The sequence below is a fragment of the Gymnodraco acuticeps genome, unplaced genomic scaffold, assembly GCF_902827175.1.
Source record: "Gymnodraco acuticeps unplaced genomic scaffold, fGymAcu1.1, whole genome shotgun sequence".
In the NCBI taxonomy this organism is placed as follows: Eukaryota; Metazoa; Chordata; class Actinopteri; order Perciformes; family Bathydraconidae; genus Gymnodraco; species Gymnodraco acuticeps.
In genome coordinates, this window is record NW_022990224.1 from 2,723,638 (window position 1) to 2,744,614 (window position 20,977).

The 20,977-nt window shown below is 39.9% G+C and overlaps 1 protein-coding gene and 1 non-coding gene across 2 annotated transcripts; one reads left to right on the top strand and one right to left on the bottom strand.

Annotated features, from left to right (window-relative positions):
• Positions 1-1,835: 1,835 nt before the first annotated feature.
• Positions 1,836-1,923, bottom strand: trnay-gua. Its single transcript is given in 2 exon segments — positions 1,836-1,871; positions 1,887-1,923. It is a non-coding gene; the product is annotated as a tRNA-Tyr (tRNA).
• An 8,309-nt stretch (positions 1,924-10,232) lies between these two features.
• Positions 10,233-20,965, top strand: LOC117547899 (netrin-4-like). Its single transcript, XM_034218819.1, has 10 exons — positions 10,233-10,569; positions 10,797-11,347; positions 13,303-13,575; positions 14,462-14,588; positions 14,830-15,018; positions 16,219-16,426; positions 16,567-16,679; positions 16,808-16,876; positions 17,583-17,756; positions 18,937-20,965. The coding sequence occupies exons 1-10, from the start codon at positions 10,509-10,511 to the stop codon at positions 19,077-19,079; spliced, it is 1,908 nt and encodes a 635-aa protein (XP_034074710.1). The 5' UTR covers positions 10,233-10,508; the 3' UTR covers positions 19,080-20,965.
• The last annotated feature ends 12 nt before the right edge of the window (positions 20,966-20,977 follow it).

Here is a 20,977-nt window from a genome sequence, read left to right on the forward strand (position 1 = left end):
TATTTAAGAAGTAGTTATAATAGAGTTACTGCTATATTTCTGCCGTTAAGATGTTTGGTACCTCCCACCATGATTTAAGTAAATGTACTCAAATTCTAATTTTTTACTTGAAGATTTACATTTTCTGCTATTTACACTTTTTTTCTAAAACATTTAAGAGGTAAATTATGTGAATGTATTATCCTCCAATTTACTTACATTACAAAACATTTCTCTGACAGCTGGAATAATTATTTACTTATTATCCTCATTACTAATAATTATTTATGTAACTGTGCAACATATTATTTTACGTACATTTTGCACTGAACACTTTTGTACTTTTACTTCAGTTACATTTTTAATGGAGGATTTTTACGTGATACAGTATTTGTAACTTTTAATTTGCAAATTAAGAATTATGTAAAATAAATGTCTAAAATACCAGAAGAAAATGGACCATAATTAATAATAATTATAATTGACCAGTGCCCGAGGCGATGTGTTGGATGTCAATCATACTCAATGGTAGTCAGTTTACCATCATATATGCAATTGAAAATAATCCAATATCCACATTTAAGAATCAGAAACCAATAAATCTTTGATTTTTTCGTATAAAAAATCACAAGAACTAATTGATCCATTGTTAAAATAGTTGCCTATTTTTTGCCAACTGCTTATTTGTGATGTGAAAGTAGAAAACAACAATTTAAAAATTATGATTAGCAACCAAATAATGTGGTCCCCAGGTACGCAAACGATAACAAAATAAAGCAATGAATATCAATGTGTGGTGAAAAGGTGTTTATCTGTTTATTCAAAGCACTTTGTTTACCCGTAGCGATTTCATTATCTTTCAGTATCTTAACTACACACACAGTCAGCGTAAACAGAGAGGAAAGTGTTTGTGGGTTTGCATTCACTCTGCTTTTGTTCTCAGCTCTGTTCTCTACATTTAAAATAAGCTTCCTAGTCCAGTTTAACAGCACCTACCTGTCCGGGCTGAGAAAGAAGCCTCGCTGCCCCCTTCAGGTGCTGTGAGGAAACACCTGAGGAAGATAAAGAGGTGCATCAAAGACCTGCAGAAAACCAGCAACGGTCCACAAATTCAAAGGTTACACAAACAATTCATCATAGATAGTAGCACAAGGGGCAGAAGTCTGTTGTTCACAGAAATAGTTCAACCTTAGAATAAAGCCTTTGTCATTGTGTGCTTAGCCTCACTGGAAAAGTCCAGTTGCAATCTCAGCCTTTTCCAGACATTTAACCTGAACGTTTGGTGCTGCTGAATTTAGTTTACTGCAATATTTGACTGCATTTTACTAGTGTAGTCAACTAAGAATGTATTTATCGGAGGAGGGCATTATTAATATGTCTGTGGTTGTTCAGAAACATGCATGCATTGATCAATCTAATCAATATACAGTACTACCAATATTAATAATATGATTATAGATTATTATTATTATATTATTTTAATCAAATGTTGTTTGCCTATATTACAGAATATGACAGCCGCATGCTCGAACTGCATTTGTTCCTATATTTTTCCTAATTCTGTATTTTATATTATCCATAATTAAAATGTTCTGTTAAATCATCACTTTACTTTTAATATAATAGTAATAATAATACATGGTATTTGTATAGCGCTTTTCCTAATGCTCAAAGACGCTTACATATATAACTATAATATAGTTATAATAATGCAGTAAACTAAATGACTATAATATAGTCCATACTATATTATGGTGAAAGTGTCATTAATTGTTTGCGTTTGTTGTGTACATTTTGTATTTCTGTGTCTATCAGTCCAGAAACTACGAATAAAACGTTATGGGAAAAAATGGGTCTCCTTCGAGCCGGATTTGAACCAGCGACCTAAGGATTTCAGCTGATTGCCTCTACAGTCCTCCGCTCTACCAACTGAGCTATCGAAGGGACGATGTACAGGGGAAGCGTGGTACAAATTTTAAAGAGGACCTTGTGAAATAATGTATCGGTGTTAATGTTCGTAGATCCTTTCAACAAAGCTAACAGCTAATTAAAGAAAATAGACATAATAGCCACGCGCTAATGTAAACACTACCGTCCGCTAGCTAGTTAGCTAGCTAGCTAGCCAAAGTAACTTAGGTACTGACATTCATTTAGCTTTCAACAAAGATAGTCACTGCGTCGACTGAAACTCTTTGGAAGAAATACATTGGACGTAAGTAGCTAGCGTTGCAAGCAAACCCTCAAAAATAGCGGTAGTTTTAAAGAATACTGATGGCCTAAAGTTAGTAGCTAACAGAGTTAAATGAACGCCCAAGCTAGCTACCTGTTATTTACGTTAGTAGGTTACGTTCTTACGTTTCGTTTCTCACACAGTTTGCTGAGTTGCACACCTTTGACCCATCCTATTTTTTAAACAAATTAAAAAGACATGAAGCTAAAGATTGGTAAATGACTGGTGCACTTATAAATATGCAGTTTTAATCGTACCTTTGTTGCCCTGTAAACAGAAACGCACAGGTAAGCGGTGCTTGCTAAAGATCCACCTCAGGAGTATGCTTAACATTTGTACTAGTTCCATGTGTTTAGCCTTACATTCACACTGGGCTACTTGTTTTGCTCTGAAACAATGTATTAACAGGCCTTTTTGCTTACCTGTTAATGCAATACAAACAACAGAGCTTCAATACAGACAATTGTTTGGTATGAACTTAGCTCTTGTGCAACATTGCAACTATATGAATGGATGTATTTTTGTGTATTTGTGCTAATGTTCATGGTGTGCTGGTTTTTACAGTGTTTTTGTCATCCAGCTAACAATAAGAAAATAAAAAATTAGGAGGTAGTCTTATTAAAACTGAAGCTAGGCCAGTAGGCCCAATACCACAAGAGAACTAACTCCCCTTAACAGGTAATTGTCATTGATTATAAGCTTGGATCTCATGTTTAACAACATAATTTGGACGTTTTAGTGACTAAAACGTCCAAATTATATTGTAATCAAACTATATGACTATAATAAATCAGTCTGGACTGTTTTAAAAGCTGTAGTTACAGAGGTGTGTTCCTGGGGTCAGGCATCAGTTTGAAAAGTGGTAACCAGCAGCCGCTCTTATCATCACTGCCATCATTTACAGTGCTATAAACAACAGGAAAAAGCAGGCGTACTGTTTTTTTAAATGTTTTTGGAGGATTTTATCTGTGTATATCAGAAACACTGTGTTATTGTCTATGCATTACTGCTGCAAAGGGGATATTTTAGATGGTTAGCTCTGTAAAGGAAACGTGCACTAGGATGGGTCAAATGCAGAGAAACAATTTCCCCACGGGGATTAATAAAGTATATCAAAATAAATTAAATAAAAATCATTCAACATTACAGTTACAAGAGTAGATTTCTAATTACAAATAGGAAGGATCTTCAACAAGCTTTGCTACTGCACTTCAAACCTACACAAACTAAATGATACTGTGCATGTCTTAAATTAATATTTTATGTTCATTAACCCCCTTTTGATAGACAATAGTGGAAGATCTAAGAATTATATTTTAGTTGTGATTCTAGGTTTTTACAGTTTTGTGTATTTTTTTGGGTTGTGCAGGACAAAAGGCTTCTCTGAAGTGAAAGATTGATATTTGGCCATAAACAGATCAAACATACGAAAAAGACACATTGGACATTTCTGGAAAACAGGCTTCTTTTTTAATGCAGCTCAGAAATGCTTTACTGAATATCTCAACATACTATACACTCTTGACATGTCTGCCTGTAGGTAAAGCAGTTTTATATTCCTGAATAATCAATGGTGACATTATAATTAGCGACATATTTATCGTAATTTAATGTCCGTGGGATGAGCATTGAGGAGCTTTATGATTTAATTTGTTTGAAAATCCAACAAGCTATATTTTCATGGATAATGACCAAGAGTCACCGCTCAATATCTAACCCTTCTTTCGCAATTTCTACCACTAGGCGGCAGTATTCCCCTATTTTCTTTCTTGAATCAACCATGGAATCAACACACTTATTATATGCTATTAGATATTTTTTTAATTGAGAAAATCAGTACATTTAGGGTTCAGGTCAAACAAATGTATTTCCTGTCAAAAATATAATGTGTCCTTGACTTCAGTACCTTGTGAGGGGGTTTGAGTATCAGGACATTATGGTTTTACCTTGGATTGCATGTGATGTGACCAGTAAATACTAACCCTGCAAGGGGAAATTCAGTTTTCAAACCATCTCACACTGCAATTCCTCACATTGTTACATAACAGCACCAAGCAAGGGGCATACCCCTGCAGAATTAGATTTTAGCATTACTCAATAAACCCATTATACATTAACAAGATCGGGGAAGTAACTGAGAAGCTATTGGTATCAGTGAGTGACAGAAAAACACCAGTTTTCTGAACACTGCTTTACTTTGTGCGAGTATTTGATGTTTATCTTGAGAGGTTAAGTCAATCAACAGACTAAGATTTCCACATTCAAAACATAGCAACTTTTAAAAACCAAATATGATGCATGTTACAGTGCAACCTACTACCTACCTAGCCCTAAAGCTACATGAACATTGAAGCGGTGTGATGCATCAATCATATTTATGTAGTAATATAACAAAGGACCTTTGTGTTTTATGTTAACTCTTACTTTTAATATATATTTTACCGATTACATCTGTCTTTACTTGTAGTGTTTTGTTCTTCCATTTTGCCACTTTGACCTTGTAAAGGATCTGGATTCTTCCATTGGGGAAAGCTCAGGGAGATTCAAACCAAAAATCAAGGAGTCTGTTGAGCATAAAAGAGACGAGAAAATTGCTATCAGCAAGGTTTATTAAAGGCTTCAAATGATAAATAGCAATACTTGCTGTCAGTCTGCTCTGTGTAAATTAAGATATATTCAGCAGGGTCATGCTAGTGAGGCTGCAGACATTCCTCTCATAACACAGGCAGGCTCGAATCTTCTCCATCCCTTACCGAGATTATCATCCTGTCCGCCCCTTCACTGAGAATCCCCTGGGAGCTACTTAACCTCACCTGCCTGAGGTAAAGTCTGAAGGGTAGATCTTCCAGACGCATTACTATCCATCATAACAGCTTCAACATGAATGTTACCCTCATTCCAGCACCCATAGTCAAATGTTTTATGGCTCTCTTTTTCATTAAAGTGTTTTTAAAAGCACTAAATAAAAACTAAATGGCACAGTCGGTGGAAAAGTAAAGAAGATTTTTTCTCTCAGCAGTTTTAGCTGGGAAAGCCAGAAGGCATCTTCATTATTAACAACAGCCAGCGTTCCAAGGTCACTGTCAGTCAGATCCTCATGGGCCGTCCCATGTGACCAATAATGCTTTTTGTAAGACAGGCGCCTTTCAGTGTTTTACTATCACCATATACAATAGATCACAATTTCTGATGGCTGTTCAACATGGGCATTTTTAAATGACACCTACACAATTATTGTCAATTAAGTAATTAAAACATCAATGTGTCCCATCTCCATTCTGCATGCCAATGAAATACACATGCTGCCATGACAACAAATGTGGGATGAAAAAAGTATATCTATCTATATCTAATCTAATACACTAATTAGTATTTAGTATAATACAAGTTTTGGAGGTAAGTGTACAATATATTACAATAGTATACTTTTGTATTGATAGGAGCTGTAACTGTTGAGCACTGAGATTATTTTCCTATTTAACATTTCACAAACAACAGGTAAAAGCACATTTTTCTGAAATAGTCTATATGTTTATGAGGATCATCGTATTTGCAGGCAGTGAAAAGAGTTTCCTTTTCATAAATACAATACAACTTTCAAGAATTTCCCAAACTGGCATCAATAAAAGTATATCTAATCTAATTTATTTATGAAACAACAGATACGACATTTGGACATAAAATACATAGAATCGTGAAGATACATATCGTTTTTAGTAATGTAAAACATAGGGTTACTATCAGTATGATGACCATGATACAGGGGAAGCAAGCAAATAGTTAAAAAAAAGGAAACGCATACAAATGTGATCTTTGATATTAGAAATGTCCACCTGTTTGGCAGTATTTCAGTGTTCACCTGTCAGATACAAACTAATAACGCACACCTGTAGTTTGTCCAATGATAACAACCTGATACTCTTCCTCTTGGTCTCTAATACTGTATGTTTTTTTTTTGGGTTGCTTTTATTCATGCCATATGTTAGTTGACCTGACACAAGTACAGTTCGCCCTCTGTGGGTTTTCCGTTACCACTCTCATAACACTAAAACATAAAAGTGGGGCACATCCCCCTGCCTGTGCTTCATGAAGGTGAAACTCCCACTACTCCTTTGTTTCTGTGTCCACTTTAAAGCCCAGGCTTGTGCTCAGTCATCTGGCGAGTCTTTCCTGTGCAATAAGCGAGCGTGTCAAAAGGTGACATAAACTTCCAGAAGTGTCGGTGGAGGGGGTGAGGGGAATGTGTGTTGAGGCATTTACTCGGGGTAAGTAGTATCAAGAGACTTTCTAGTGTAATTGTATAATATAAATACCCAACTGTTGCTGCCACATAAGTTACATCATGGAAAGAGTTGCATTTTAGGACAAATATTTTTCACAAATTCTTTTTCACTTATTTCAGATTAAACTGTCTGATAAAATGAGGGCGAGCTGAATGTTATGACTAGAAACAAGCAGACAGATAGCAATGATAAACATCATAGAAATGGAAGCAAAGAGAAAGAAATATAGTGACAGAAGGTGTTTGGAGCCCGCTCTTTATTGCCTATAGCCTGTGGGCAAGGCACCTACCATCCTCGCCTCGCCTGCAGCGTGTCTGGCTTTTTGTCTGGCTTTTACAGGAGAGTAGACACATTAGTTGCAAGGGTTGAGACGGTTCAGCGAGCTGAAGGTACTAGGTGACATGGTAGCATTGGGAGGGGGGGATATCCTTTTACAGTCTGGAAATAAAGCAGCACTGGACCCTTGTCAGTCATCTTATTGGGCCATTAGATGTCGAGGCCCCAGCAGCACCACTGAGGTCCAGCAGCAGACTGTAGACAGGCAGGCATAAATGTTTCCATTTGGTATTGAATTATCCCCCCTGACTGTACTGTAATGTTTGGCATTATTCAAAGGTTCATAAGCCTCAGCTTGTCCAAGCATTGCATATGATTATGGCAATAACTCGTTTTTTTTATTGACAAAGAGAACAGTAATTTCTCCTTAAATTGAATAGTTAAATTACATTTTGGATAATATGTTTATTATTTTTCTTGCTCAGAATTTGATGTTTAATGTAAATATGAAGCTACAACCAACAGCCTGTTAGCCAAGCTTAGCAAAAAGACAGGAATTAGCTAGCCTGGTATTGTAAAGTAACAAAATCCACCTTCAAGCTCTTCAAAAGCTCACTTATTAGATGCTACATACAGTATCTTACTTGTTTAGTTATACAAAATCTGAAGTGTGAGAACAACACATTGGCGTTTTCTGGGGGGGTTAGGTATAATAATAATAATAATAATAAATTATATTTATATAGCGCTTTTCTACAACTCAAAGACGCTTAATATAATGCTAATATAATAATAATAATAATAATATATAATATTAGTATTATAGGCCTTTTTGTTTGCTGGTTGCAGTGACCTCCTGTTTTCTCAGCTGACAGGAATCCTGAAAGTACGGAGCCCCTAAAGGGACATGGAAGAAAAAAAAAGAGAGAGAGAGAAAAAAAATAAAGTCAGGAAAACGGATTTGTTTCTCGTGCGCACGAGAAACAAATCCGTTTTCCTGACTTTATTTTATTTTTAGAAAGTTACCGATGCACCAAGGAGGAAGTGGAACACGAGACAACCCATTTCATTGCAGACTGTTATGTTTACGTGGGGAAATGACAGTGCATACATTATTTGAGATATATTTTGAAGTCAGACTTAATTTTATGGACATTTCGGCCAGGGGTGTAGAGCTATTGGTTTAAGCACCGGATTGATAAAACACTGGCGAGTCTGTAAACCAGTCTGCTTTGATCTATGAATTAATGTCCGTGACTCTCAGAGTACCTGCTGCCCGCAGCTGTTTCATAGGGAAACACACACACACACACACACACACACACACACACACACACACACACACACAACACACACACACACACACACACACACACACACACACACACACACACACACACACACACACACACACACACACACACACACACACACACACACACACACACACACACACACACACACACACACACACACACACACACACACACACACACACACACACACACACACACACAGAGCCAGTGGCGGACTGGCCATCGGGACGTTCGGGACGAATCCCATTGGGCCGGTACCAAAGTGGGCCGCCCGTCACTAGCCGTCTAAGTACGATATATATCTCAAATAATGTATGCACTGTCATTTCCCCACGTAAACACAACAGTCTGCAATGAAATAGTTGTCTCCTGTGCGCTTCACTTCCTCCTTGGTGCACCGGTAACTTTCTCAACAAAAAAAAGTGCGCACGAGTTAGTAAAAAAAAAAGTCAGGATAACGAGTTAGTATCTCGTGAGCACGAGAAACGTTCTCGTGCGCACGAGATACTAACTCGTTATCCTGACTTTTTTTTTTTCTCTCTCTGTTTTACATTTTTTTTTTACATGTCCCTTTAGGGACTCCGTAAGTGAAAAGTGAGTGAAAGTGAGGGTGTGCAACAACAACAAAAGTTTAGCACATTTTATAATATGCTATTTTTATGGATTAAACGAACAAGTTATAATTGTGTTAATCAGTTAGTTTTAGAGTTGTTGTTTAGTTGATTTTATTACTAATGGACAGCGCAACGTTTTCCCCCTGGTAACAGCCTTTGTGCTAAACTAACCTAATCCCATGCTGGCTGTAGGCCTATATCTTCTTATCACTAAAGCGAATAAAGGTATTTCCCAAAATATCCTTCAGTGATTCGGCTCAGTAGAAATCAAGATGTGTAGCAGAGTAAAATGATGAACAGCTGGTCTTAAAGAGAGTTAAGGAATTTGTTTGTCATGTGTTTGCTTTCATCCTGCCAGGGGAATACACCACAGACTGGCTGAGATTAGACATACTTCCTCTGCAGCATTTTTCACGGTGACTCCTGGGATTTTAGGATCTAAAAACATGCAAGTGATGTACAAAGACCTTTGCCCCGGCGGATCATCTGGAGACAACCAAAATAACCCATGCAAATCTAAAGACATACAGACATGAACCCTGTTTGGAACAGAACAGGCCATCACTGACGGGACTAGCAGTATTCAAGGAATGTCCTGATCCGGGACGCCTCAGGGAGGAGACTGAGGAAGCCCCCCCCTTCTCCTACTTTAATATATACACACATATGAGAGGATGATACATGTGACAGGCCATGTTCACATGTGAGAACAGATTACTCCTGACCTCATGTATTCAGAGGTGATGCATATTCTCAGGGACACCTTTCCCTTTTCATCTTCACATCTTCAACAGCCTGTCCTGTCTTTAGCTGTCTACGCTCTAAAGTTTTTACATGGTATCAAATTATTGTTGTACATGTGGTAAGCCACTGGCAAACTACCTGTTGTATCACATGACCTTTTCTTTCTTCTTGATACATCTATTTTGAAACAATGAGGTGATGTCACAGTTTGAGTTTTTTTTTAAAATGGTGTGCAACTTGATGATTATTGGGGTCAAGGGTTGTGCGACCCCTCAGGTCTCGGGCTGCTGTCTGTTTGACGGGGCAGGTAAAGCGAGGTTAATGAGTGGCAGTTAGAAATAAGTGATATGTGGCAGGAATGCATCACAATCACATACTTGTCGGTCAGCACTCAAGAGCCTGGGTGGTTTGTGGAGGCAATCTAAATGTCTCCCTTATTGTTTTAAACCAGTGATTTTCTACTTTAAATATGACAACAACCAACTTTATAATTATGGATTGAGAAAGAATACAACGTCCTGGTGTTAAAAAGGCTTATTATAAATACATGTATTAGTTTGAGGCTAATTAAAATGATCATTTTGTTGAGGGTGATGACAAGTGTTTACACATCATTATCATAATAATCAAAACATCCACTTTAAACTGCATGTATTGTATGCAAATAAGTCTTTAAAAGTTTGCATATTGCTCCTTTTTTGAATTTGGGGAACCAGTGTGGGCGGGGTCTGGGAGAAGACAAGAGGAGGAAGGCGGTGCTAACCTCTTCATATTCCCAAATGTCAATGAACTAGCCACAGCAAATTGAACCCTGAAGTGCATGGGCTGAGATAATTTGAGTGTAATGACTGCAGTTAAATCTAACGAGGCGTTTCAACACCATGAAAGAGAGATGAAAACTCAATTCTGCTGAGTTTGTTTTACTTCCGTAAGCGTTTGGCAGTAGATATTTATCGAAAAGGAACATGTTGGATTATTAACGACTGGATATATTTGGATCAAGCTGTTGAGTACGCCTTCTTACACGACAGGTGATTTTGTGTGAGAGTACAACAACCTCTCCAGGATGAGACTGTGGACTTTACTTGTCATTTTCCCGATGTGCGCATCCTCTCCTCTGCCAGCCGGTGAGTTTGAGACTTTTACGCACGTACTTTCTGAATGTGTTAAAAACAAGCATTGCCCGTGCTAATCTGGGGAAAGTTGTATCCACGTGCCTAACAGCATCATATGAGCAATAAAGGGAGTTGAGGAAAGCGGGAACTGAACATCGCAACATGCCCTATGTTCAACAGTAATTGTCTTTAACCTGACTCAAATGTTACTCTATTGAACGTCTTTTTTCCCCTTACAGAAGTGTCTAAATCAAAAGCTGTGGAGAGCCGCTGCTCCGGCCGAGCCTGTAACCCGCGCATGGGCAGCTTGGCGCAGGGCAGAGTCCTGAGCACCCAGTCGGTGTGCGGCTCCAACTCCTCGGAGCCCTACTGTGTCTACAGAGAGACTGCCTCCCCCCGGAGCAGGGAGTCATGCTCGCCAGCAAAATGCAGCAAGTGCAACTCCGCCATCCCCGGCCAGGCGCACCCTCCCTCCGCCATGAGCGACTCCTCGTTCCGCTTCCCGGACACCTGGTGGCAGTCTGCAGAGGGGGTGAAGGAGGAGATGCTCCATCTGGATCTGGAGACGGAATTCCTCCTCACCCATCTCATCCTGGTGTTCCGCTCCCCCCGCCCCGCTGCCATGGTGCTGGAGCGATCTCAAGACCATGGGCACACGTGGAGGGCCCTCAGGTACTTTGCCAGGGACTGCGAGGAGGTGTTTGGCCTAGCAGAGGGGTCGTCAGTAGGGGAGAGTGGAGCAACTTGCACCTCCAAGTATTCAGGAGCATTCCCTTGCACCAGAGGAGAGGTGAGTGCAGCACAGTGAGAGGTTTAGACGGGTTAGACACATTGCATGGGTTGGAAAGTGGTGTGACAGTGAGAATGAGAGGGGTATGGCAGGGGGCCATATACAAATAAATACTACTGCTGCACGTAACATAAAAAGAAGAAAGCAATAATAAAAAAGATGTTGTTTTACCGAGTAATAGGTACATCACTGGAAACAAACCATGATGTGCATTGTTGGTATTTTCTATGTCCTGCCTGCTTAAGTGCTTTTGACAGCTCAGGGGAAAAAAGGAGCTGGAAAATTACATTCCTTCACATCTTTACTTTAAACTTAGGATGCAAATCTAACCTGTAGATCCACCTCTTGGGAAGCATTGAACAAAAACACTGTTGGTGGTATTTCCATCCCAAAATCCATCACTTTTTCAAATGCATTATAAAGTAAGAATGCAGAGTTGTTTACAGTTCACTGGCCAATTATGTTTAGGGGTCGACTTGCAGTAGACAATGGTGTCTGATCCGTTAGATATACTTTAAATGACTGAAATTAATATTGCTTCTACATTTCTTTCCAATGTTGACCTCACTGAAAATGCTGCCAGAGATTCCCTCAGCACTTCTCAGCAACAACACTCACCATCTGCCCTGCTCTTGTTGTCAATTTATTGCCACATCGATTTACTTTAATCTGATATCACACAACACTGAACAAACACTAGCTTTATGAACTGACCTCCTCTGATACGTTCTTTTGTTAGGCCCGTTCTTTAAGCCACAAACTCTTTTGACATGCAAGGCTAAAAGGTAAATTCATCTTTACCTCTAATGCATTTTTGACGCTGCTGTACCACCACAGATGGTGTAAAAGCGAGACTCTCACTGGATACTAAAGATTTGTTTAGCTCCAAAGAGCCTCAGACCACGCTGGGAGGTTCTGGTTGAACGTCTGAATGAATGCTGTACTGTGTATGGCTTTGACTGATCTCATAATTGCAGTGTGTTTGCATCAAGTATGTGTCTTGCTACAGTATGTCAGCTCTCTTGTGTAAGCCTTTTTATAATTAGTGTCTCTGTTGCACAACAGACAAAGACATCACAAAATGTTGTGTGAAAATGTAGAGTTTGACATGAAGTAACCCTTCAGACATCGTATACTTAGCTTTAACTCTCTGCTTGCAGTAATGAGCTGAATGATACACATTCAGATTGGTAATTTGCAGTTATTTTAGGCTACAGTAAATCTTGTTGTTTACATCTGTAGGTACCACTTACCGTATGATGTCATTATACAACATATGTTTGTGCTATTGCAGAAGTATGTCTCTTGTGTATAATTCAAACAATGTAGGATGTATACATGGCACTGACTTGTCACAGTTCAATTTAATAGAATCAATTAAGGATAAAAAGCTATTGGTTTTTAATTCTTAAAAACTGTTTTCTTTTCTGCCTCTACTGAAACACAGGACTGCTGAGATTATTTATATTAAACCGGAGTTATTGAGTACATGGTTTGTCCACAGTGTATTTATACATATCCACATTTGCTTTCTGCTTTCGATTTGAATCCTTTAAAATTCCTAACTCAATCCTTATTGTGTGTCTGACAGTTTTTTCATTCCTGATGTTGCGATGAAGGGGTCATGTGCATATTTTCATAAACAGACGGAGAGAATGTATCTGAAAGATCAACATTCATCTAAACTTAACAAGATAGAACAAGAACCATTTGTCAATGTTTGGTTTGGAGCAAGTCTGATTTTTCTTAGAAGAGCTTTTTTTTTTACAAGCATGAAAGGCGAACCAGATTGATGCCTGTTTTTTATTATGCAGGCGGAGAAAAGAGAAACTGACATAATTTATGTTTAGTCATGGTCTGTCAGTGTCTCTAAGGTCAGCTGTTTCACATGTTGGAGAGGCTTGAACAAGTGGAGTAAAACAGATTTTGAGTTTTCTCTTTGCTTTAATCCCCAGGTGATCTACAGAGCGCTGTCTCCCTGGGACTCGCTGGACCCGTATGGACCCGCCGCCCAGGACCAGCTCATGATCACCAACCTGCGCGTCCGCCTGCTGCAGCGCCAGCAGTGTCTCTGCCAGGCCAAACACCCTGGAGCCGCCCTCCTCCCCACAGACCACTATGCCATCTATGATTTTATTGTCAAAGGCAGTTGTCTTTGCAATGGACACGCTGACCACTGTGTACCAGCCGAGGGCTACCAACCCACTAAACAGAAGACCAACAACATGGTGAGCCATTCTCAGCTGGATTATGGGAAAATACAGCATGCAGGTGCACAAAACTCAACCTGCTGCTCTGTTGTTAAAACTTACCGAGATATTTTGCTACCCTGACATCCGTCGGTGGTTTCATTTTGTCTCCATTTTATTTGTTTATGTGGTGAGATTGCGAGTCCAGGGTTAAGGGTTTTGTTCCCACCACTCCCTTGTTACTCAGCTGTGTGCTGGTATGTGCCACTGAAGCTGGAGGCTGCAGTGAAGCCTGGATATCAGGCCCCGGCTTTACCTACCATTACAGGGATTTAAGGATGTGGAAACCTTAATTATGGTATTCAGGCTAATGCTTAAACAACCAAAGTGTCGGTCGAGTTAGTCTCTTTACTGTAAATGGAAAATAGAAGCACTAGTTTAATTCCAACACAGTTTAATGGGGTGTAGACATGTTAACTGTAAATGTTGGTATGTTGAAACACTTAGAAGTATTACGCACATCACATTAGGGGCAAGGCTTCAGGAAATCAGGCTCAATGAAAAGAGTAATGCTGACTATAGACAAACAAATGAATCAAAATCAGTCAGATCCATGTCAAGCTTAAATGTTTTTAAAAGTTTATCACAGCTATATATTCATTTATAGGCTGATGAAAGACTCATGATTAACCATCCAACCTGCCCAGAGTAAAAAACACCTCAAACAATTGACAGTTAAAGAAAAACACATTGAAAACTCTTGAATCCCAAAGAATACAGTACAATATGAGACAGTGTAAAGTATGTTGCAATACTCTTTAGGTAGTGTCTCTGAAGCACATTAAAAACACTATGTGAATAGTTAAAAGATGGATGCCGATACAATGAAATAACCATGTTTCTGTGTGTGTTGTTTTCCTGGCAGGTCCATGGCAAGTGTGTGTGCAGACACAACACGGCCGGGCAGCACTGCGAGCGCTGCGCCCCGCTCTACAATGACCAGCCCTGGCAGGCTGCCAACGGCATCACAGGGACACCGCATGAGTGCCAGAGTGAGTGATGGGGACGGAGAGACAAATGCAGAGTAGGACACACAGCATGTAGACGTATCTCCAAGATGAATTTAGCCTCATAAATCAGAGGTTGCCTTTTAGACGCTCATGCATAACAGAGCCTCTATCTTTAATGTAAGCCCATGTAAAAGTTATCATTGATATCACTGGGGCTTGGAGAGGTCCGCCAAGCAAAGAAAAACATCCATGTGTTTAATTAAACATGTCCATCTCTTCCTAGAGTGCAAGTGTTATGGCCAGGCCAAGAGCTGTCACTTCAGTCGGGGATTGTGGTTGGCTACAGGACGGCGCAGTGGGGGGGTGTGTGACGACTGCCGCCACAACACAGAGGGCCGGCACTGCCAGAACTGTGCGAAGGGCTTCTTTAGAGACCCCAGCCGACCAAAAACTGCCCCTGACTCCTGCAAAGGTATGGCCCTTAAATATTTTTCTTCACAGTGTAGCCTTTTTTCTTCCTTAAAGCATAACTCTTCTGGATGAATGCCAGCAGAGAATTCCAATTAAGAAGGGGAGCTTTTGATATTTTGAAGGCAGTAATGGAGATTTGATTTTTCTTTTGACCCTTCAGATTAAAGCAGATTTATCTCTTGATAAGGGCATTTTCCCCCGGCACCTTTCTGAGTCACTGCCTTCCCAGTGATGAGATCGTAAGATGACTCTATTGCGCTCCTAAGCAGGAATGACGGAGACCGCACTGTCTTGGAATGTGACTGTAATTGCAAACAATGGAGGAATTTCCCATGGACCATGCGAGCACATTTCTCCCATTCTTGCCCTTTCCCCCCGCCAGGCATGCCGAAGCATTTTTAAGAACAAACAAGCCGTTTTTGGAAACAGATGAAGCAAGTCTGTAACAAAATCAATCTGTCATCACAAGGGACCATCAGGCGGCAGGCCGGACAGTGTGGAGTGGGAGTGATTTACTGTTTGTTTTTGCTGCATCTGCTTAAAGCATGTTGAATACACACTCGCAGCTTGCTGCTTGCAACCGGAGGATTATAAAATACAGTTAACCTGAAGAATGGCTAGATGTAGTTTATCCATAATGGAAAGAATTACCTTTTCTTTTTGCCTAAAAATGAATAGATTTACTAAGTTATCTGAATGCGTGTCCTTTATTGGACAGACACAACCACATTTTATAGAGAAACCGCTAACAATGAGCTGATGTCCAGTTCTACAAACAAAATAAAAGGTTGCTTGGTGTCCGTCACAAAGTATTGTACATTTTTGTGTCGATATTACAACTCTGTTACCATGCATCCCTCTGTTAATGTATAACGTTCACGAAAATTGTATAACATGCACATAAAAAGAGGATAATGAGAAGGAGAGGGTTTCAATTCAGACTGCCCCCTTATTGCACACCTTTATTACTCCCTGTAACTGCAAGTTTATTTTACTGGTGAAATGTTCTCAACTATCTTCTAAATACAAAAGAAAAACAATTGCCATGGGAGTTCACTGTGTACACTTTGAGTGTGTTTGTGCTTTCAAGTAGGCTCATCCTTTACATACATGGAAGCTCGTACGTACAGAGTGCCAGAAAAGGAGACGCATGTTTTGACCCACAAATGAAATGTTAACATGCTATTGTTCTCCTCTGCAGCCTGCTCCTGCCACCCTGTGGGCTCCGTCCTCTCTGGAGGTAGCACTCTGTGTAACCCTAGCAGCAGGGAGTGCACTTGTAAGCCCGGTGTCGGAGGCCCACGCTGTGACAGCTGCATGCTGGGATACTGGGGGCTCCATGAATACGGCTGCCGTCCATGTGACTGCACGGGGGATTGTGACCCCTACACCGGGGACTGCATTCCTGGGTGAGAGCCAAGACTTTAATACCATATCCATATGTATTGTACTTGGATTAATTGATGTATGGTGTAGAGGTGGAGTGCATTCTGGATGTTTAACACTGAGTGGAGCCCTGCCTCTGACTGGTTTTACCTCTGCGGCACAGTTCAGATGTGGAGGTCTTCTATACAGCCACCGGCCACATGGGACACAGCAGCAATAACAGTGAGACGGCACTCTTTTTGGTAGAGGAGCTTTTCTCTGCACTGCACCACTCTGGTGAGTCACAGGTCAAATCACCCGTAATGCACAGCATACTCATCAGCCCACACAGACACAATGCAGCTGCTTTGATCTTCAAATCCATACATTATGATGATCTCATTAATCATGTGTCATTTTTACAGAGAAATGTGAGTGTGTCGAAGTCACCCTGGGCAGCCCTAAACTCTTCTGTGCTGCGGAGTATGACTATGGTATGTGCTATATGACAAAGGAAGTAATTAAGAATTTAGATGGGGGAAGGGGGGTGAGACCTTTCAACTATATGAGTCTGGTTGTTTAAAACCCAAAAAATGTATCTAAAATAAAAGTTTAATTTTATATTTGTATTGTTTAGCATTCAGTGCCACTGTCAGTTCTAAAAAAACAGACGATAACAGAATACCAACCTAGAGGCTTCAAGGTAGCAACATGAAGGTAGCTCAAAAACCAAAATCCCTTTTATCTACGTCCACCTCTTGTTTACAGTCTACATTATCTCATCCTTATTGATCCAATCACAGAAACATTGATTTATATTAGTAGTTGTTGAAAACTATCCAGGGAACCTTTTATTTAAAGTTAGAAAAATCAAGCGTTGCTTCTCAAGGTCAAAATTGATGCGTGATCGATGCTGGATCATACAACTCTTATGTTGCAACTCTAGTTCATATTTTCCTTTGAATCTACCAGACTTACATCCTTTAGATTTAATGCCCCTTATCTAAAATGTGCAGGCTGTGAAAAATCAGCAGTCTCCATGACCAAAGTAGAAAAATGTCTGGCAGCGCTCCTTATGACTAATAAACTGATTTGGATGTGTACAATTGAGTTCCCCTTTAACCTTTTGATATGAGGAGTGAAAATTATATTTCGTACTTGTTAGACTGCCCATTTATTTATTTGTTTTTGTCTTGACAGTCCTGGTGGTGAAGGTAATGTCCGCTCACGATAAAGGCTCCCATGCAGAGGTGGAGGTCAAGGTCAAGAAGGTCTTGTACCAGAACCCTCAGATGAAGCTCCAGAGGGGAAGCGTCACCCTCTACCCGGAGTCCTGGACCACCCACGGCTGTACCTGTCCCCTCCTCAACCCAGGTCAGCTGCAGCCACTTCCAATAAAACACTTTTTGCTCAGAAAGCAGAAGCTTTGTGCCGAATAGAGGTTCTTTGTCTATGCTCATCAAGGGTTTGAGCGGGTGCCAACGTCCTTGCATCACTCATTTAGATTGGACAATTACAGTTTAAAGATTAGAGCCACCTCTCCCTTATGAGACTATTTCACATCTAACACTTTCACAATAATAATTTATGGCAACTATATCCAAGCCATCCACATCAGCAAAGTGTTTAACCATTTTTTAAAATAGTTTTACAATGTTGTGCCCTCTTTTTGCACAATGTGATTTTTATCCTGTTCAGTAGGGATGTAACGATATATCGCAGTAAATAAATGTCTCAATACCGTCGTATTACATTTAAAAAAAAAAAAAAAAAAAAACCTTTATTTAACCAGATGGTCCCATTGAGATCATCGATCTCTTTTTCAAGGGAGACCTGTCCAACATGGCAGCAAGTAGGTTACAACATGAACATAAAACAACAGATGACACAAAAGGACATCGTATTTACAGGGCTACATGTACATACCTAGAGACATTGACAAGTACCAACAGTATATTTATATCTCGCCCTGTCAATAAGCCTCACCTTCTTGGCAAAAACTGTATTGTTTTTGAAGTGGTGGAGAGACAATGCACAGTTTTACCCACTGCTGGCACCCATGGCCAAAGCATATCTCTCTGTCCCAGCAACATCAGTACCAAGCAAGAGAGTTTTTCCACAGCAGGGGTTAAAATTGTAAACGCCTAAACATCCCAGCTTCTACCTTGAAATGTGGACATGCTCATATTCCTAAAAGATAACCTTGATGATGCTGAGTGAGTGAGTTAGAGTTTAGTTACTTGAAAAACTAAAGTGAAACTTGATTTATTCTATTGCAGGGTCTGATTATTATTTTGTTGACACTTTAAAATACTACTATCCTACTAAAATGCTGTACAAATCAGATTTATTATTTAATAAAGAAAAAAAATTCAAGTAAAAAAAAAAAATTCACATTGTTTTCCCTTTTTATTTTTCAATATCGCGATACATATCGTACCGTGGACTTTTTATCGCGATATTATCGTACCGTAAGTTGTTGGTATCGTTACATCCCTACTTCAGTGTATCTTAGTTAAAGCTCATTAAAGCTCATACTCTGTCTCTCCTCCAGATTCTGAGTATGTAGTGGCTGGTCATGAGGACTGGAAGACGGGCCGACTGATGATCAACACAAAGAGCTTGGTTAAACCGTGGAAAGCAACCCTGGGACGCAAAATCCTCCACATCCTCGGAAAATACTGTGGCCGTCGGTAGAACTGCAGTGGGATGGAGACAGTGAGGATAATCTGCGACATACGGTGTGCAGAATGAACAGAGGGACTGTTCCAATTAGGCATTACTTTGACACTAAATAGAAAGCAAACAAAACCCCATGCCTACTACAGGGGGTTTCACAGTTTCTTCTGTTTCTAAAAGGGAGTTCAAAGCCCCGAGAAACAGCTACAACGCCAAAGTGCCTGTGGTAGAAATCAGCACATACCTCACCAGACTACAGTCAAAGAGAACAAAGCAAGCCATAAAGACTTTCACCTTAACAAAGACAACGTGTGTTATTACTGTATTATATTTTTCCAGGTTATTTAATTAACAGTAAGCGTGTTAAAAACTCAATTACACTTTATTTCTGGGCCAGTGTTGCTGTCAGAATTGACAAGTCAGTCATGCCCTCCTGTATCAATTCAATTTAGAGCTGTTTACTCTGATATCTTGCAAAGGCACGGACTGAATTATCTTTGTCGCCTCACTGTTATTGGCGATAAATCATGAATGAAGTCAACACCAGATTGTGTGTGGATGTGCTCGATGTCCTTGGCAGGAGTCTGGGACTGTGCAGGTCAGAACAAGTAAATCCTGGATGAGGGGAGAGGATGAAAAAACATTAAAGGAATCAGGCGGCTTAATCTGAGCGGCTCTGCTCTGGCAAACTTGCCCGCCTGCTGTCTGACAAGAGCGACACACACTCCGCTCCACCCTCTCCTGTCTGGAGTACATGCAGCCGGCTAACACTCTGGATTTAGTTTGCTCTCTCAGCAGCTTCGGTTACGAGAGTGTGTGATTGTCAGGTTGCTTCAGTCAGACTTGATTCTGTGAGGAATTTCTCCTCTCCTACTTCCATTTGAGGATTCACTTCAGATGGACTCTCTGAACCCTATCTGAACCAGTGTGTGTGTGTGAGAAAGAGAACACACACTCTTTAAGCATTTCTCCTCCTGTGACTTCCTCTGCTCCTAGATCAATGTGTATTAAAAGCCTGGGTATTCATTGACATCACAGTTCATCGGATGCAGAGTCCACAGGCCATTTTTTGAGCCAGGCCCAGTTAAGAATAGGTCGGGTCCGCTGTCTCCAAGGAGAAGGACAAACTCTGTGAGGAGACATGAAGCATTCCTCAAACATGACATCAACGCCCGTGTCCTTGTCCCAAAGACCTTACCAAAATAAGAGAAATGGGCTGGAGATTTCCTTGTAAAGGACAAAGTGGTGATTCAGGGGGCATGAATGTACTTTGCTGTTAATGTGATATTTGTAATGCTCTTCCTGTTTATTATATGTTCTTATTTTTTTCCTCTAAGCTGCATAAATAACACAGTGTGCTCATTCTTAATGCTTCTGGGAAAAAGTATGTTTACTTTCCATGACGACTTACAATTAAGCACAAGACAAGAAAATCTTGATGTAACTTACTGTAATATTTTTATGAGTACAAGTGGCTGACTGGTGTTTGACCCATGTTTTAGTACCGCCCTCCTTTGGTTAAAAGAGAGAAATACACCTCCTACAACATCAGATCTTGCTGGTTATGTAATTAAGCATGCTGCACTCTAAAGTACTTATAAATATGCAAACACAGTAATCGATTCAAGTTTGATAACAATTTATTTCTTATAAAAACTGCATTCAATTAAAATGGAGCAATGAAATATTTATATTTCCTCACATGGTAATGAAGCAAAACATTTTCAGGTGAGTTATTCGCCAAAACCTTTTTTGCATGTTTGTTTTGCATATATAACTTTTGCATATATCCTAAAAGCATCAAAATATGGCCTAAATGACAACACTACATTTCTTAAAGATATATGCCCTTTGTCTTTTGCTTCAATCATTCAAAAGTAACTACTATTAAGCTTCTACCAGGACCAAAATCGTTT

Excerpts from the sequence above, each read along its gene's own strand:
- LOC117547899 (XM_034218819.1), top strand. The coding sequence starts at position 10,509 with ATGAGACTGTGGACTTTACTTGTCATTTTCCCGATGTGCGCATCCTCT. Across the intron at positions 15,019-16,218 it reads TGCCCCTGACTCCTGCAAAG|CCTGCTCCTGCCACCCTGTG; the intron begins GTATGGCCCTTA and ends TCTCCTCTGCAG. Across the intron at positions 16,877-17,582 it reads TGCTGCGGAGTATGACTATG|TCCTGGTGGTGAAGGTAATG; the intron begins GTATGTGCTATA and ends TTGTCTTGACAG.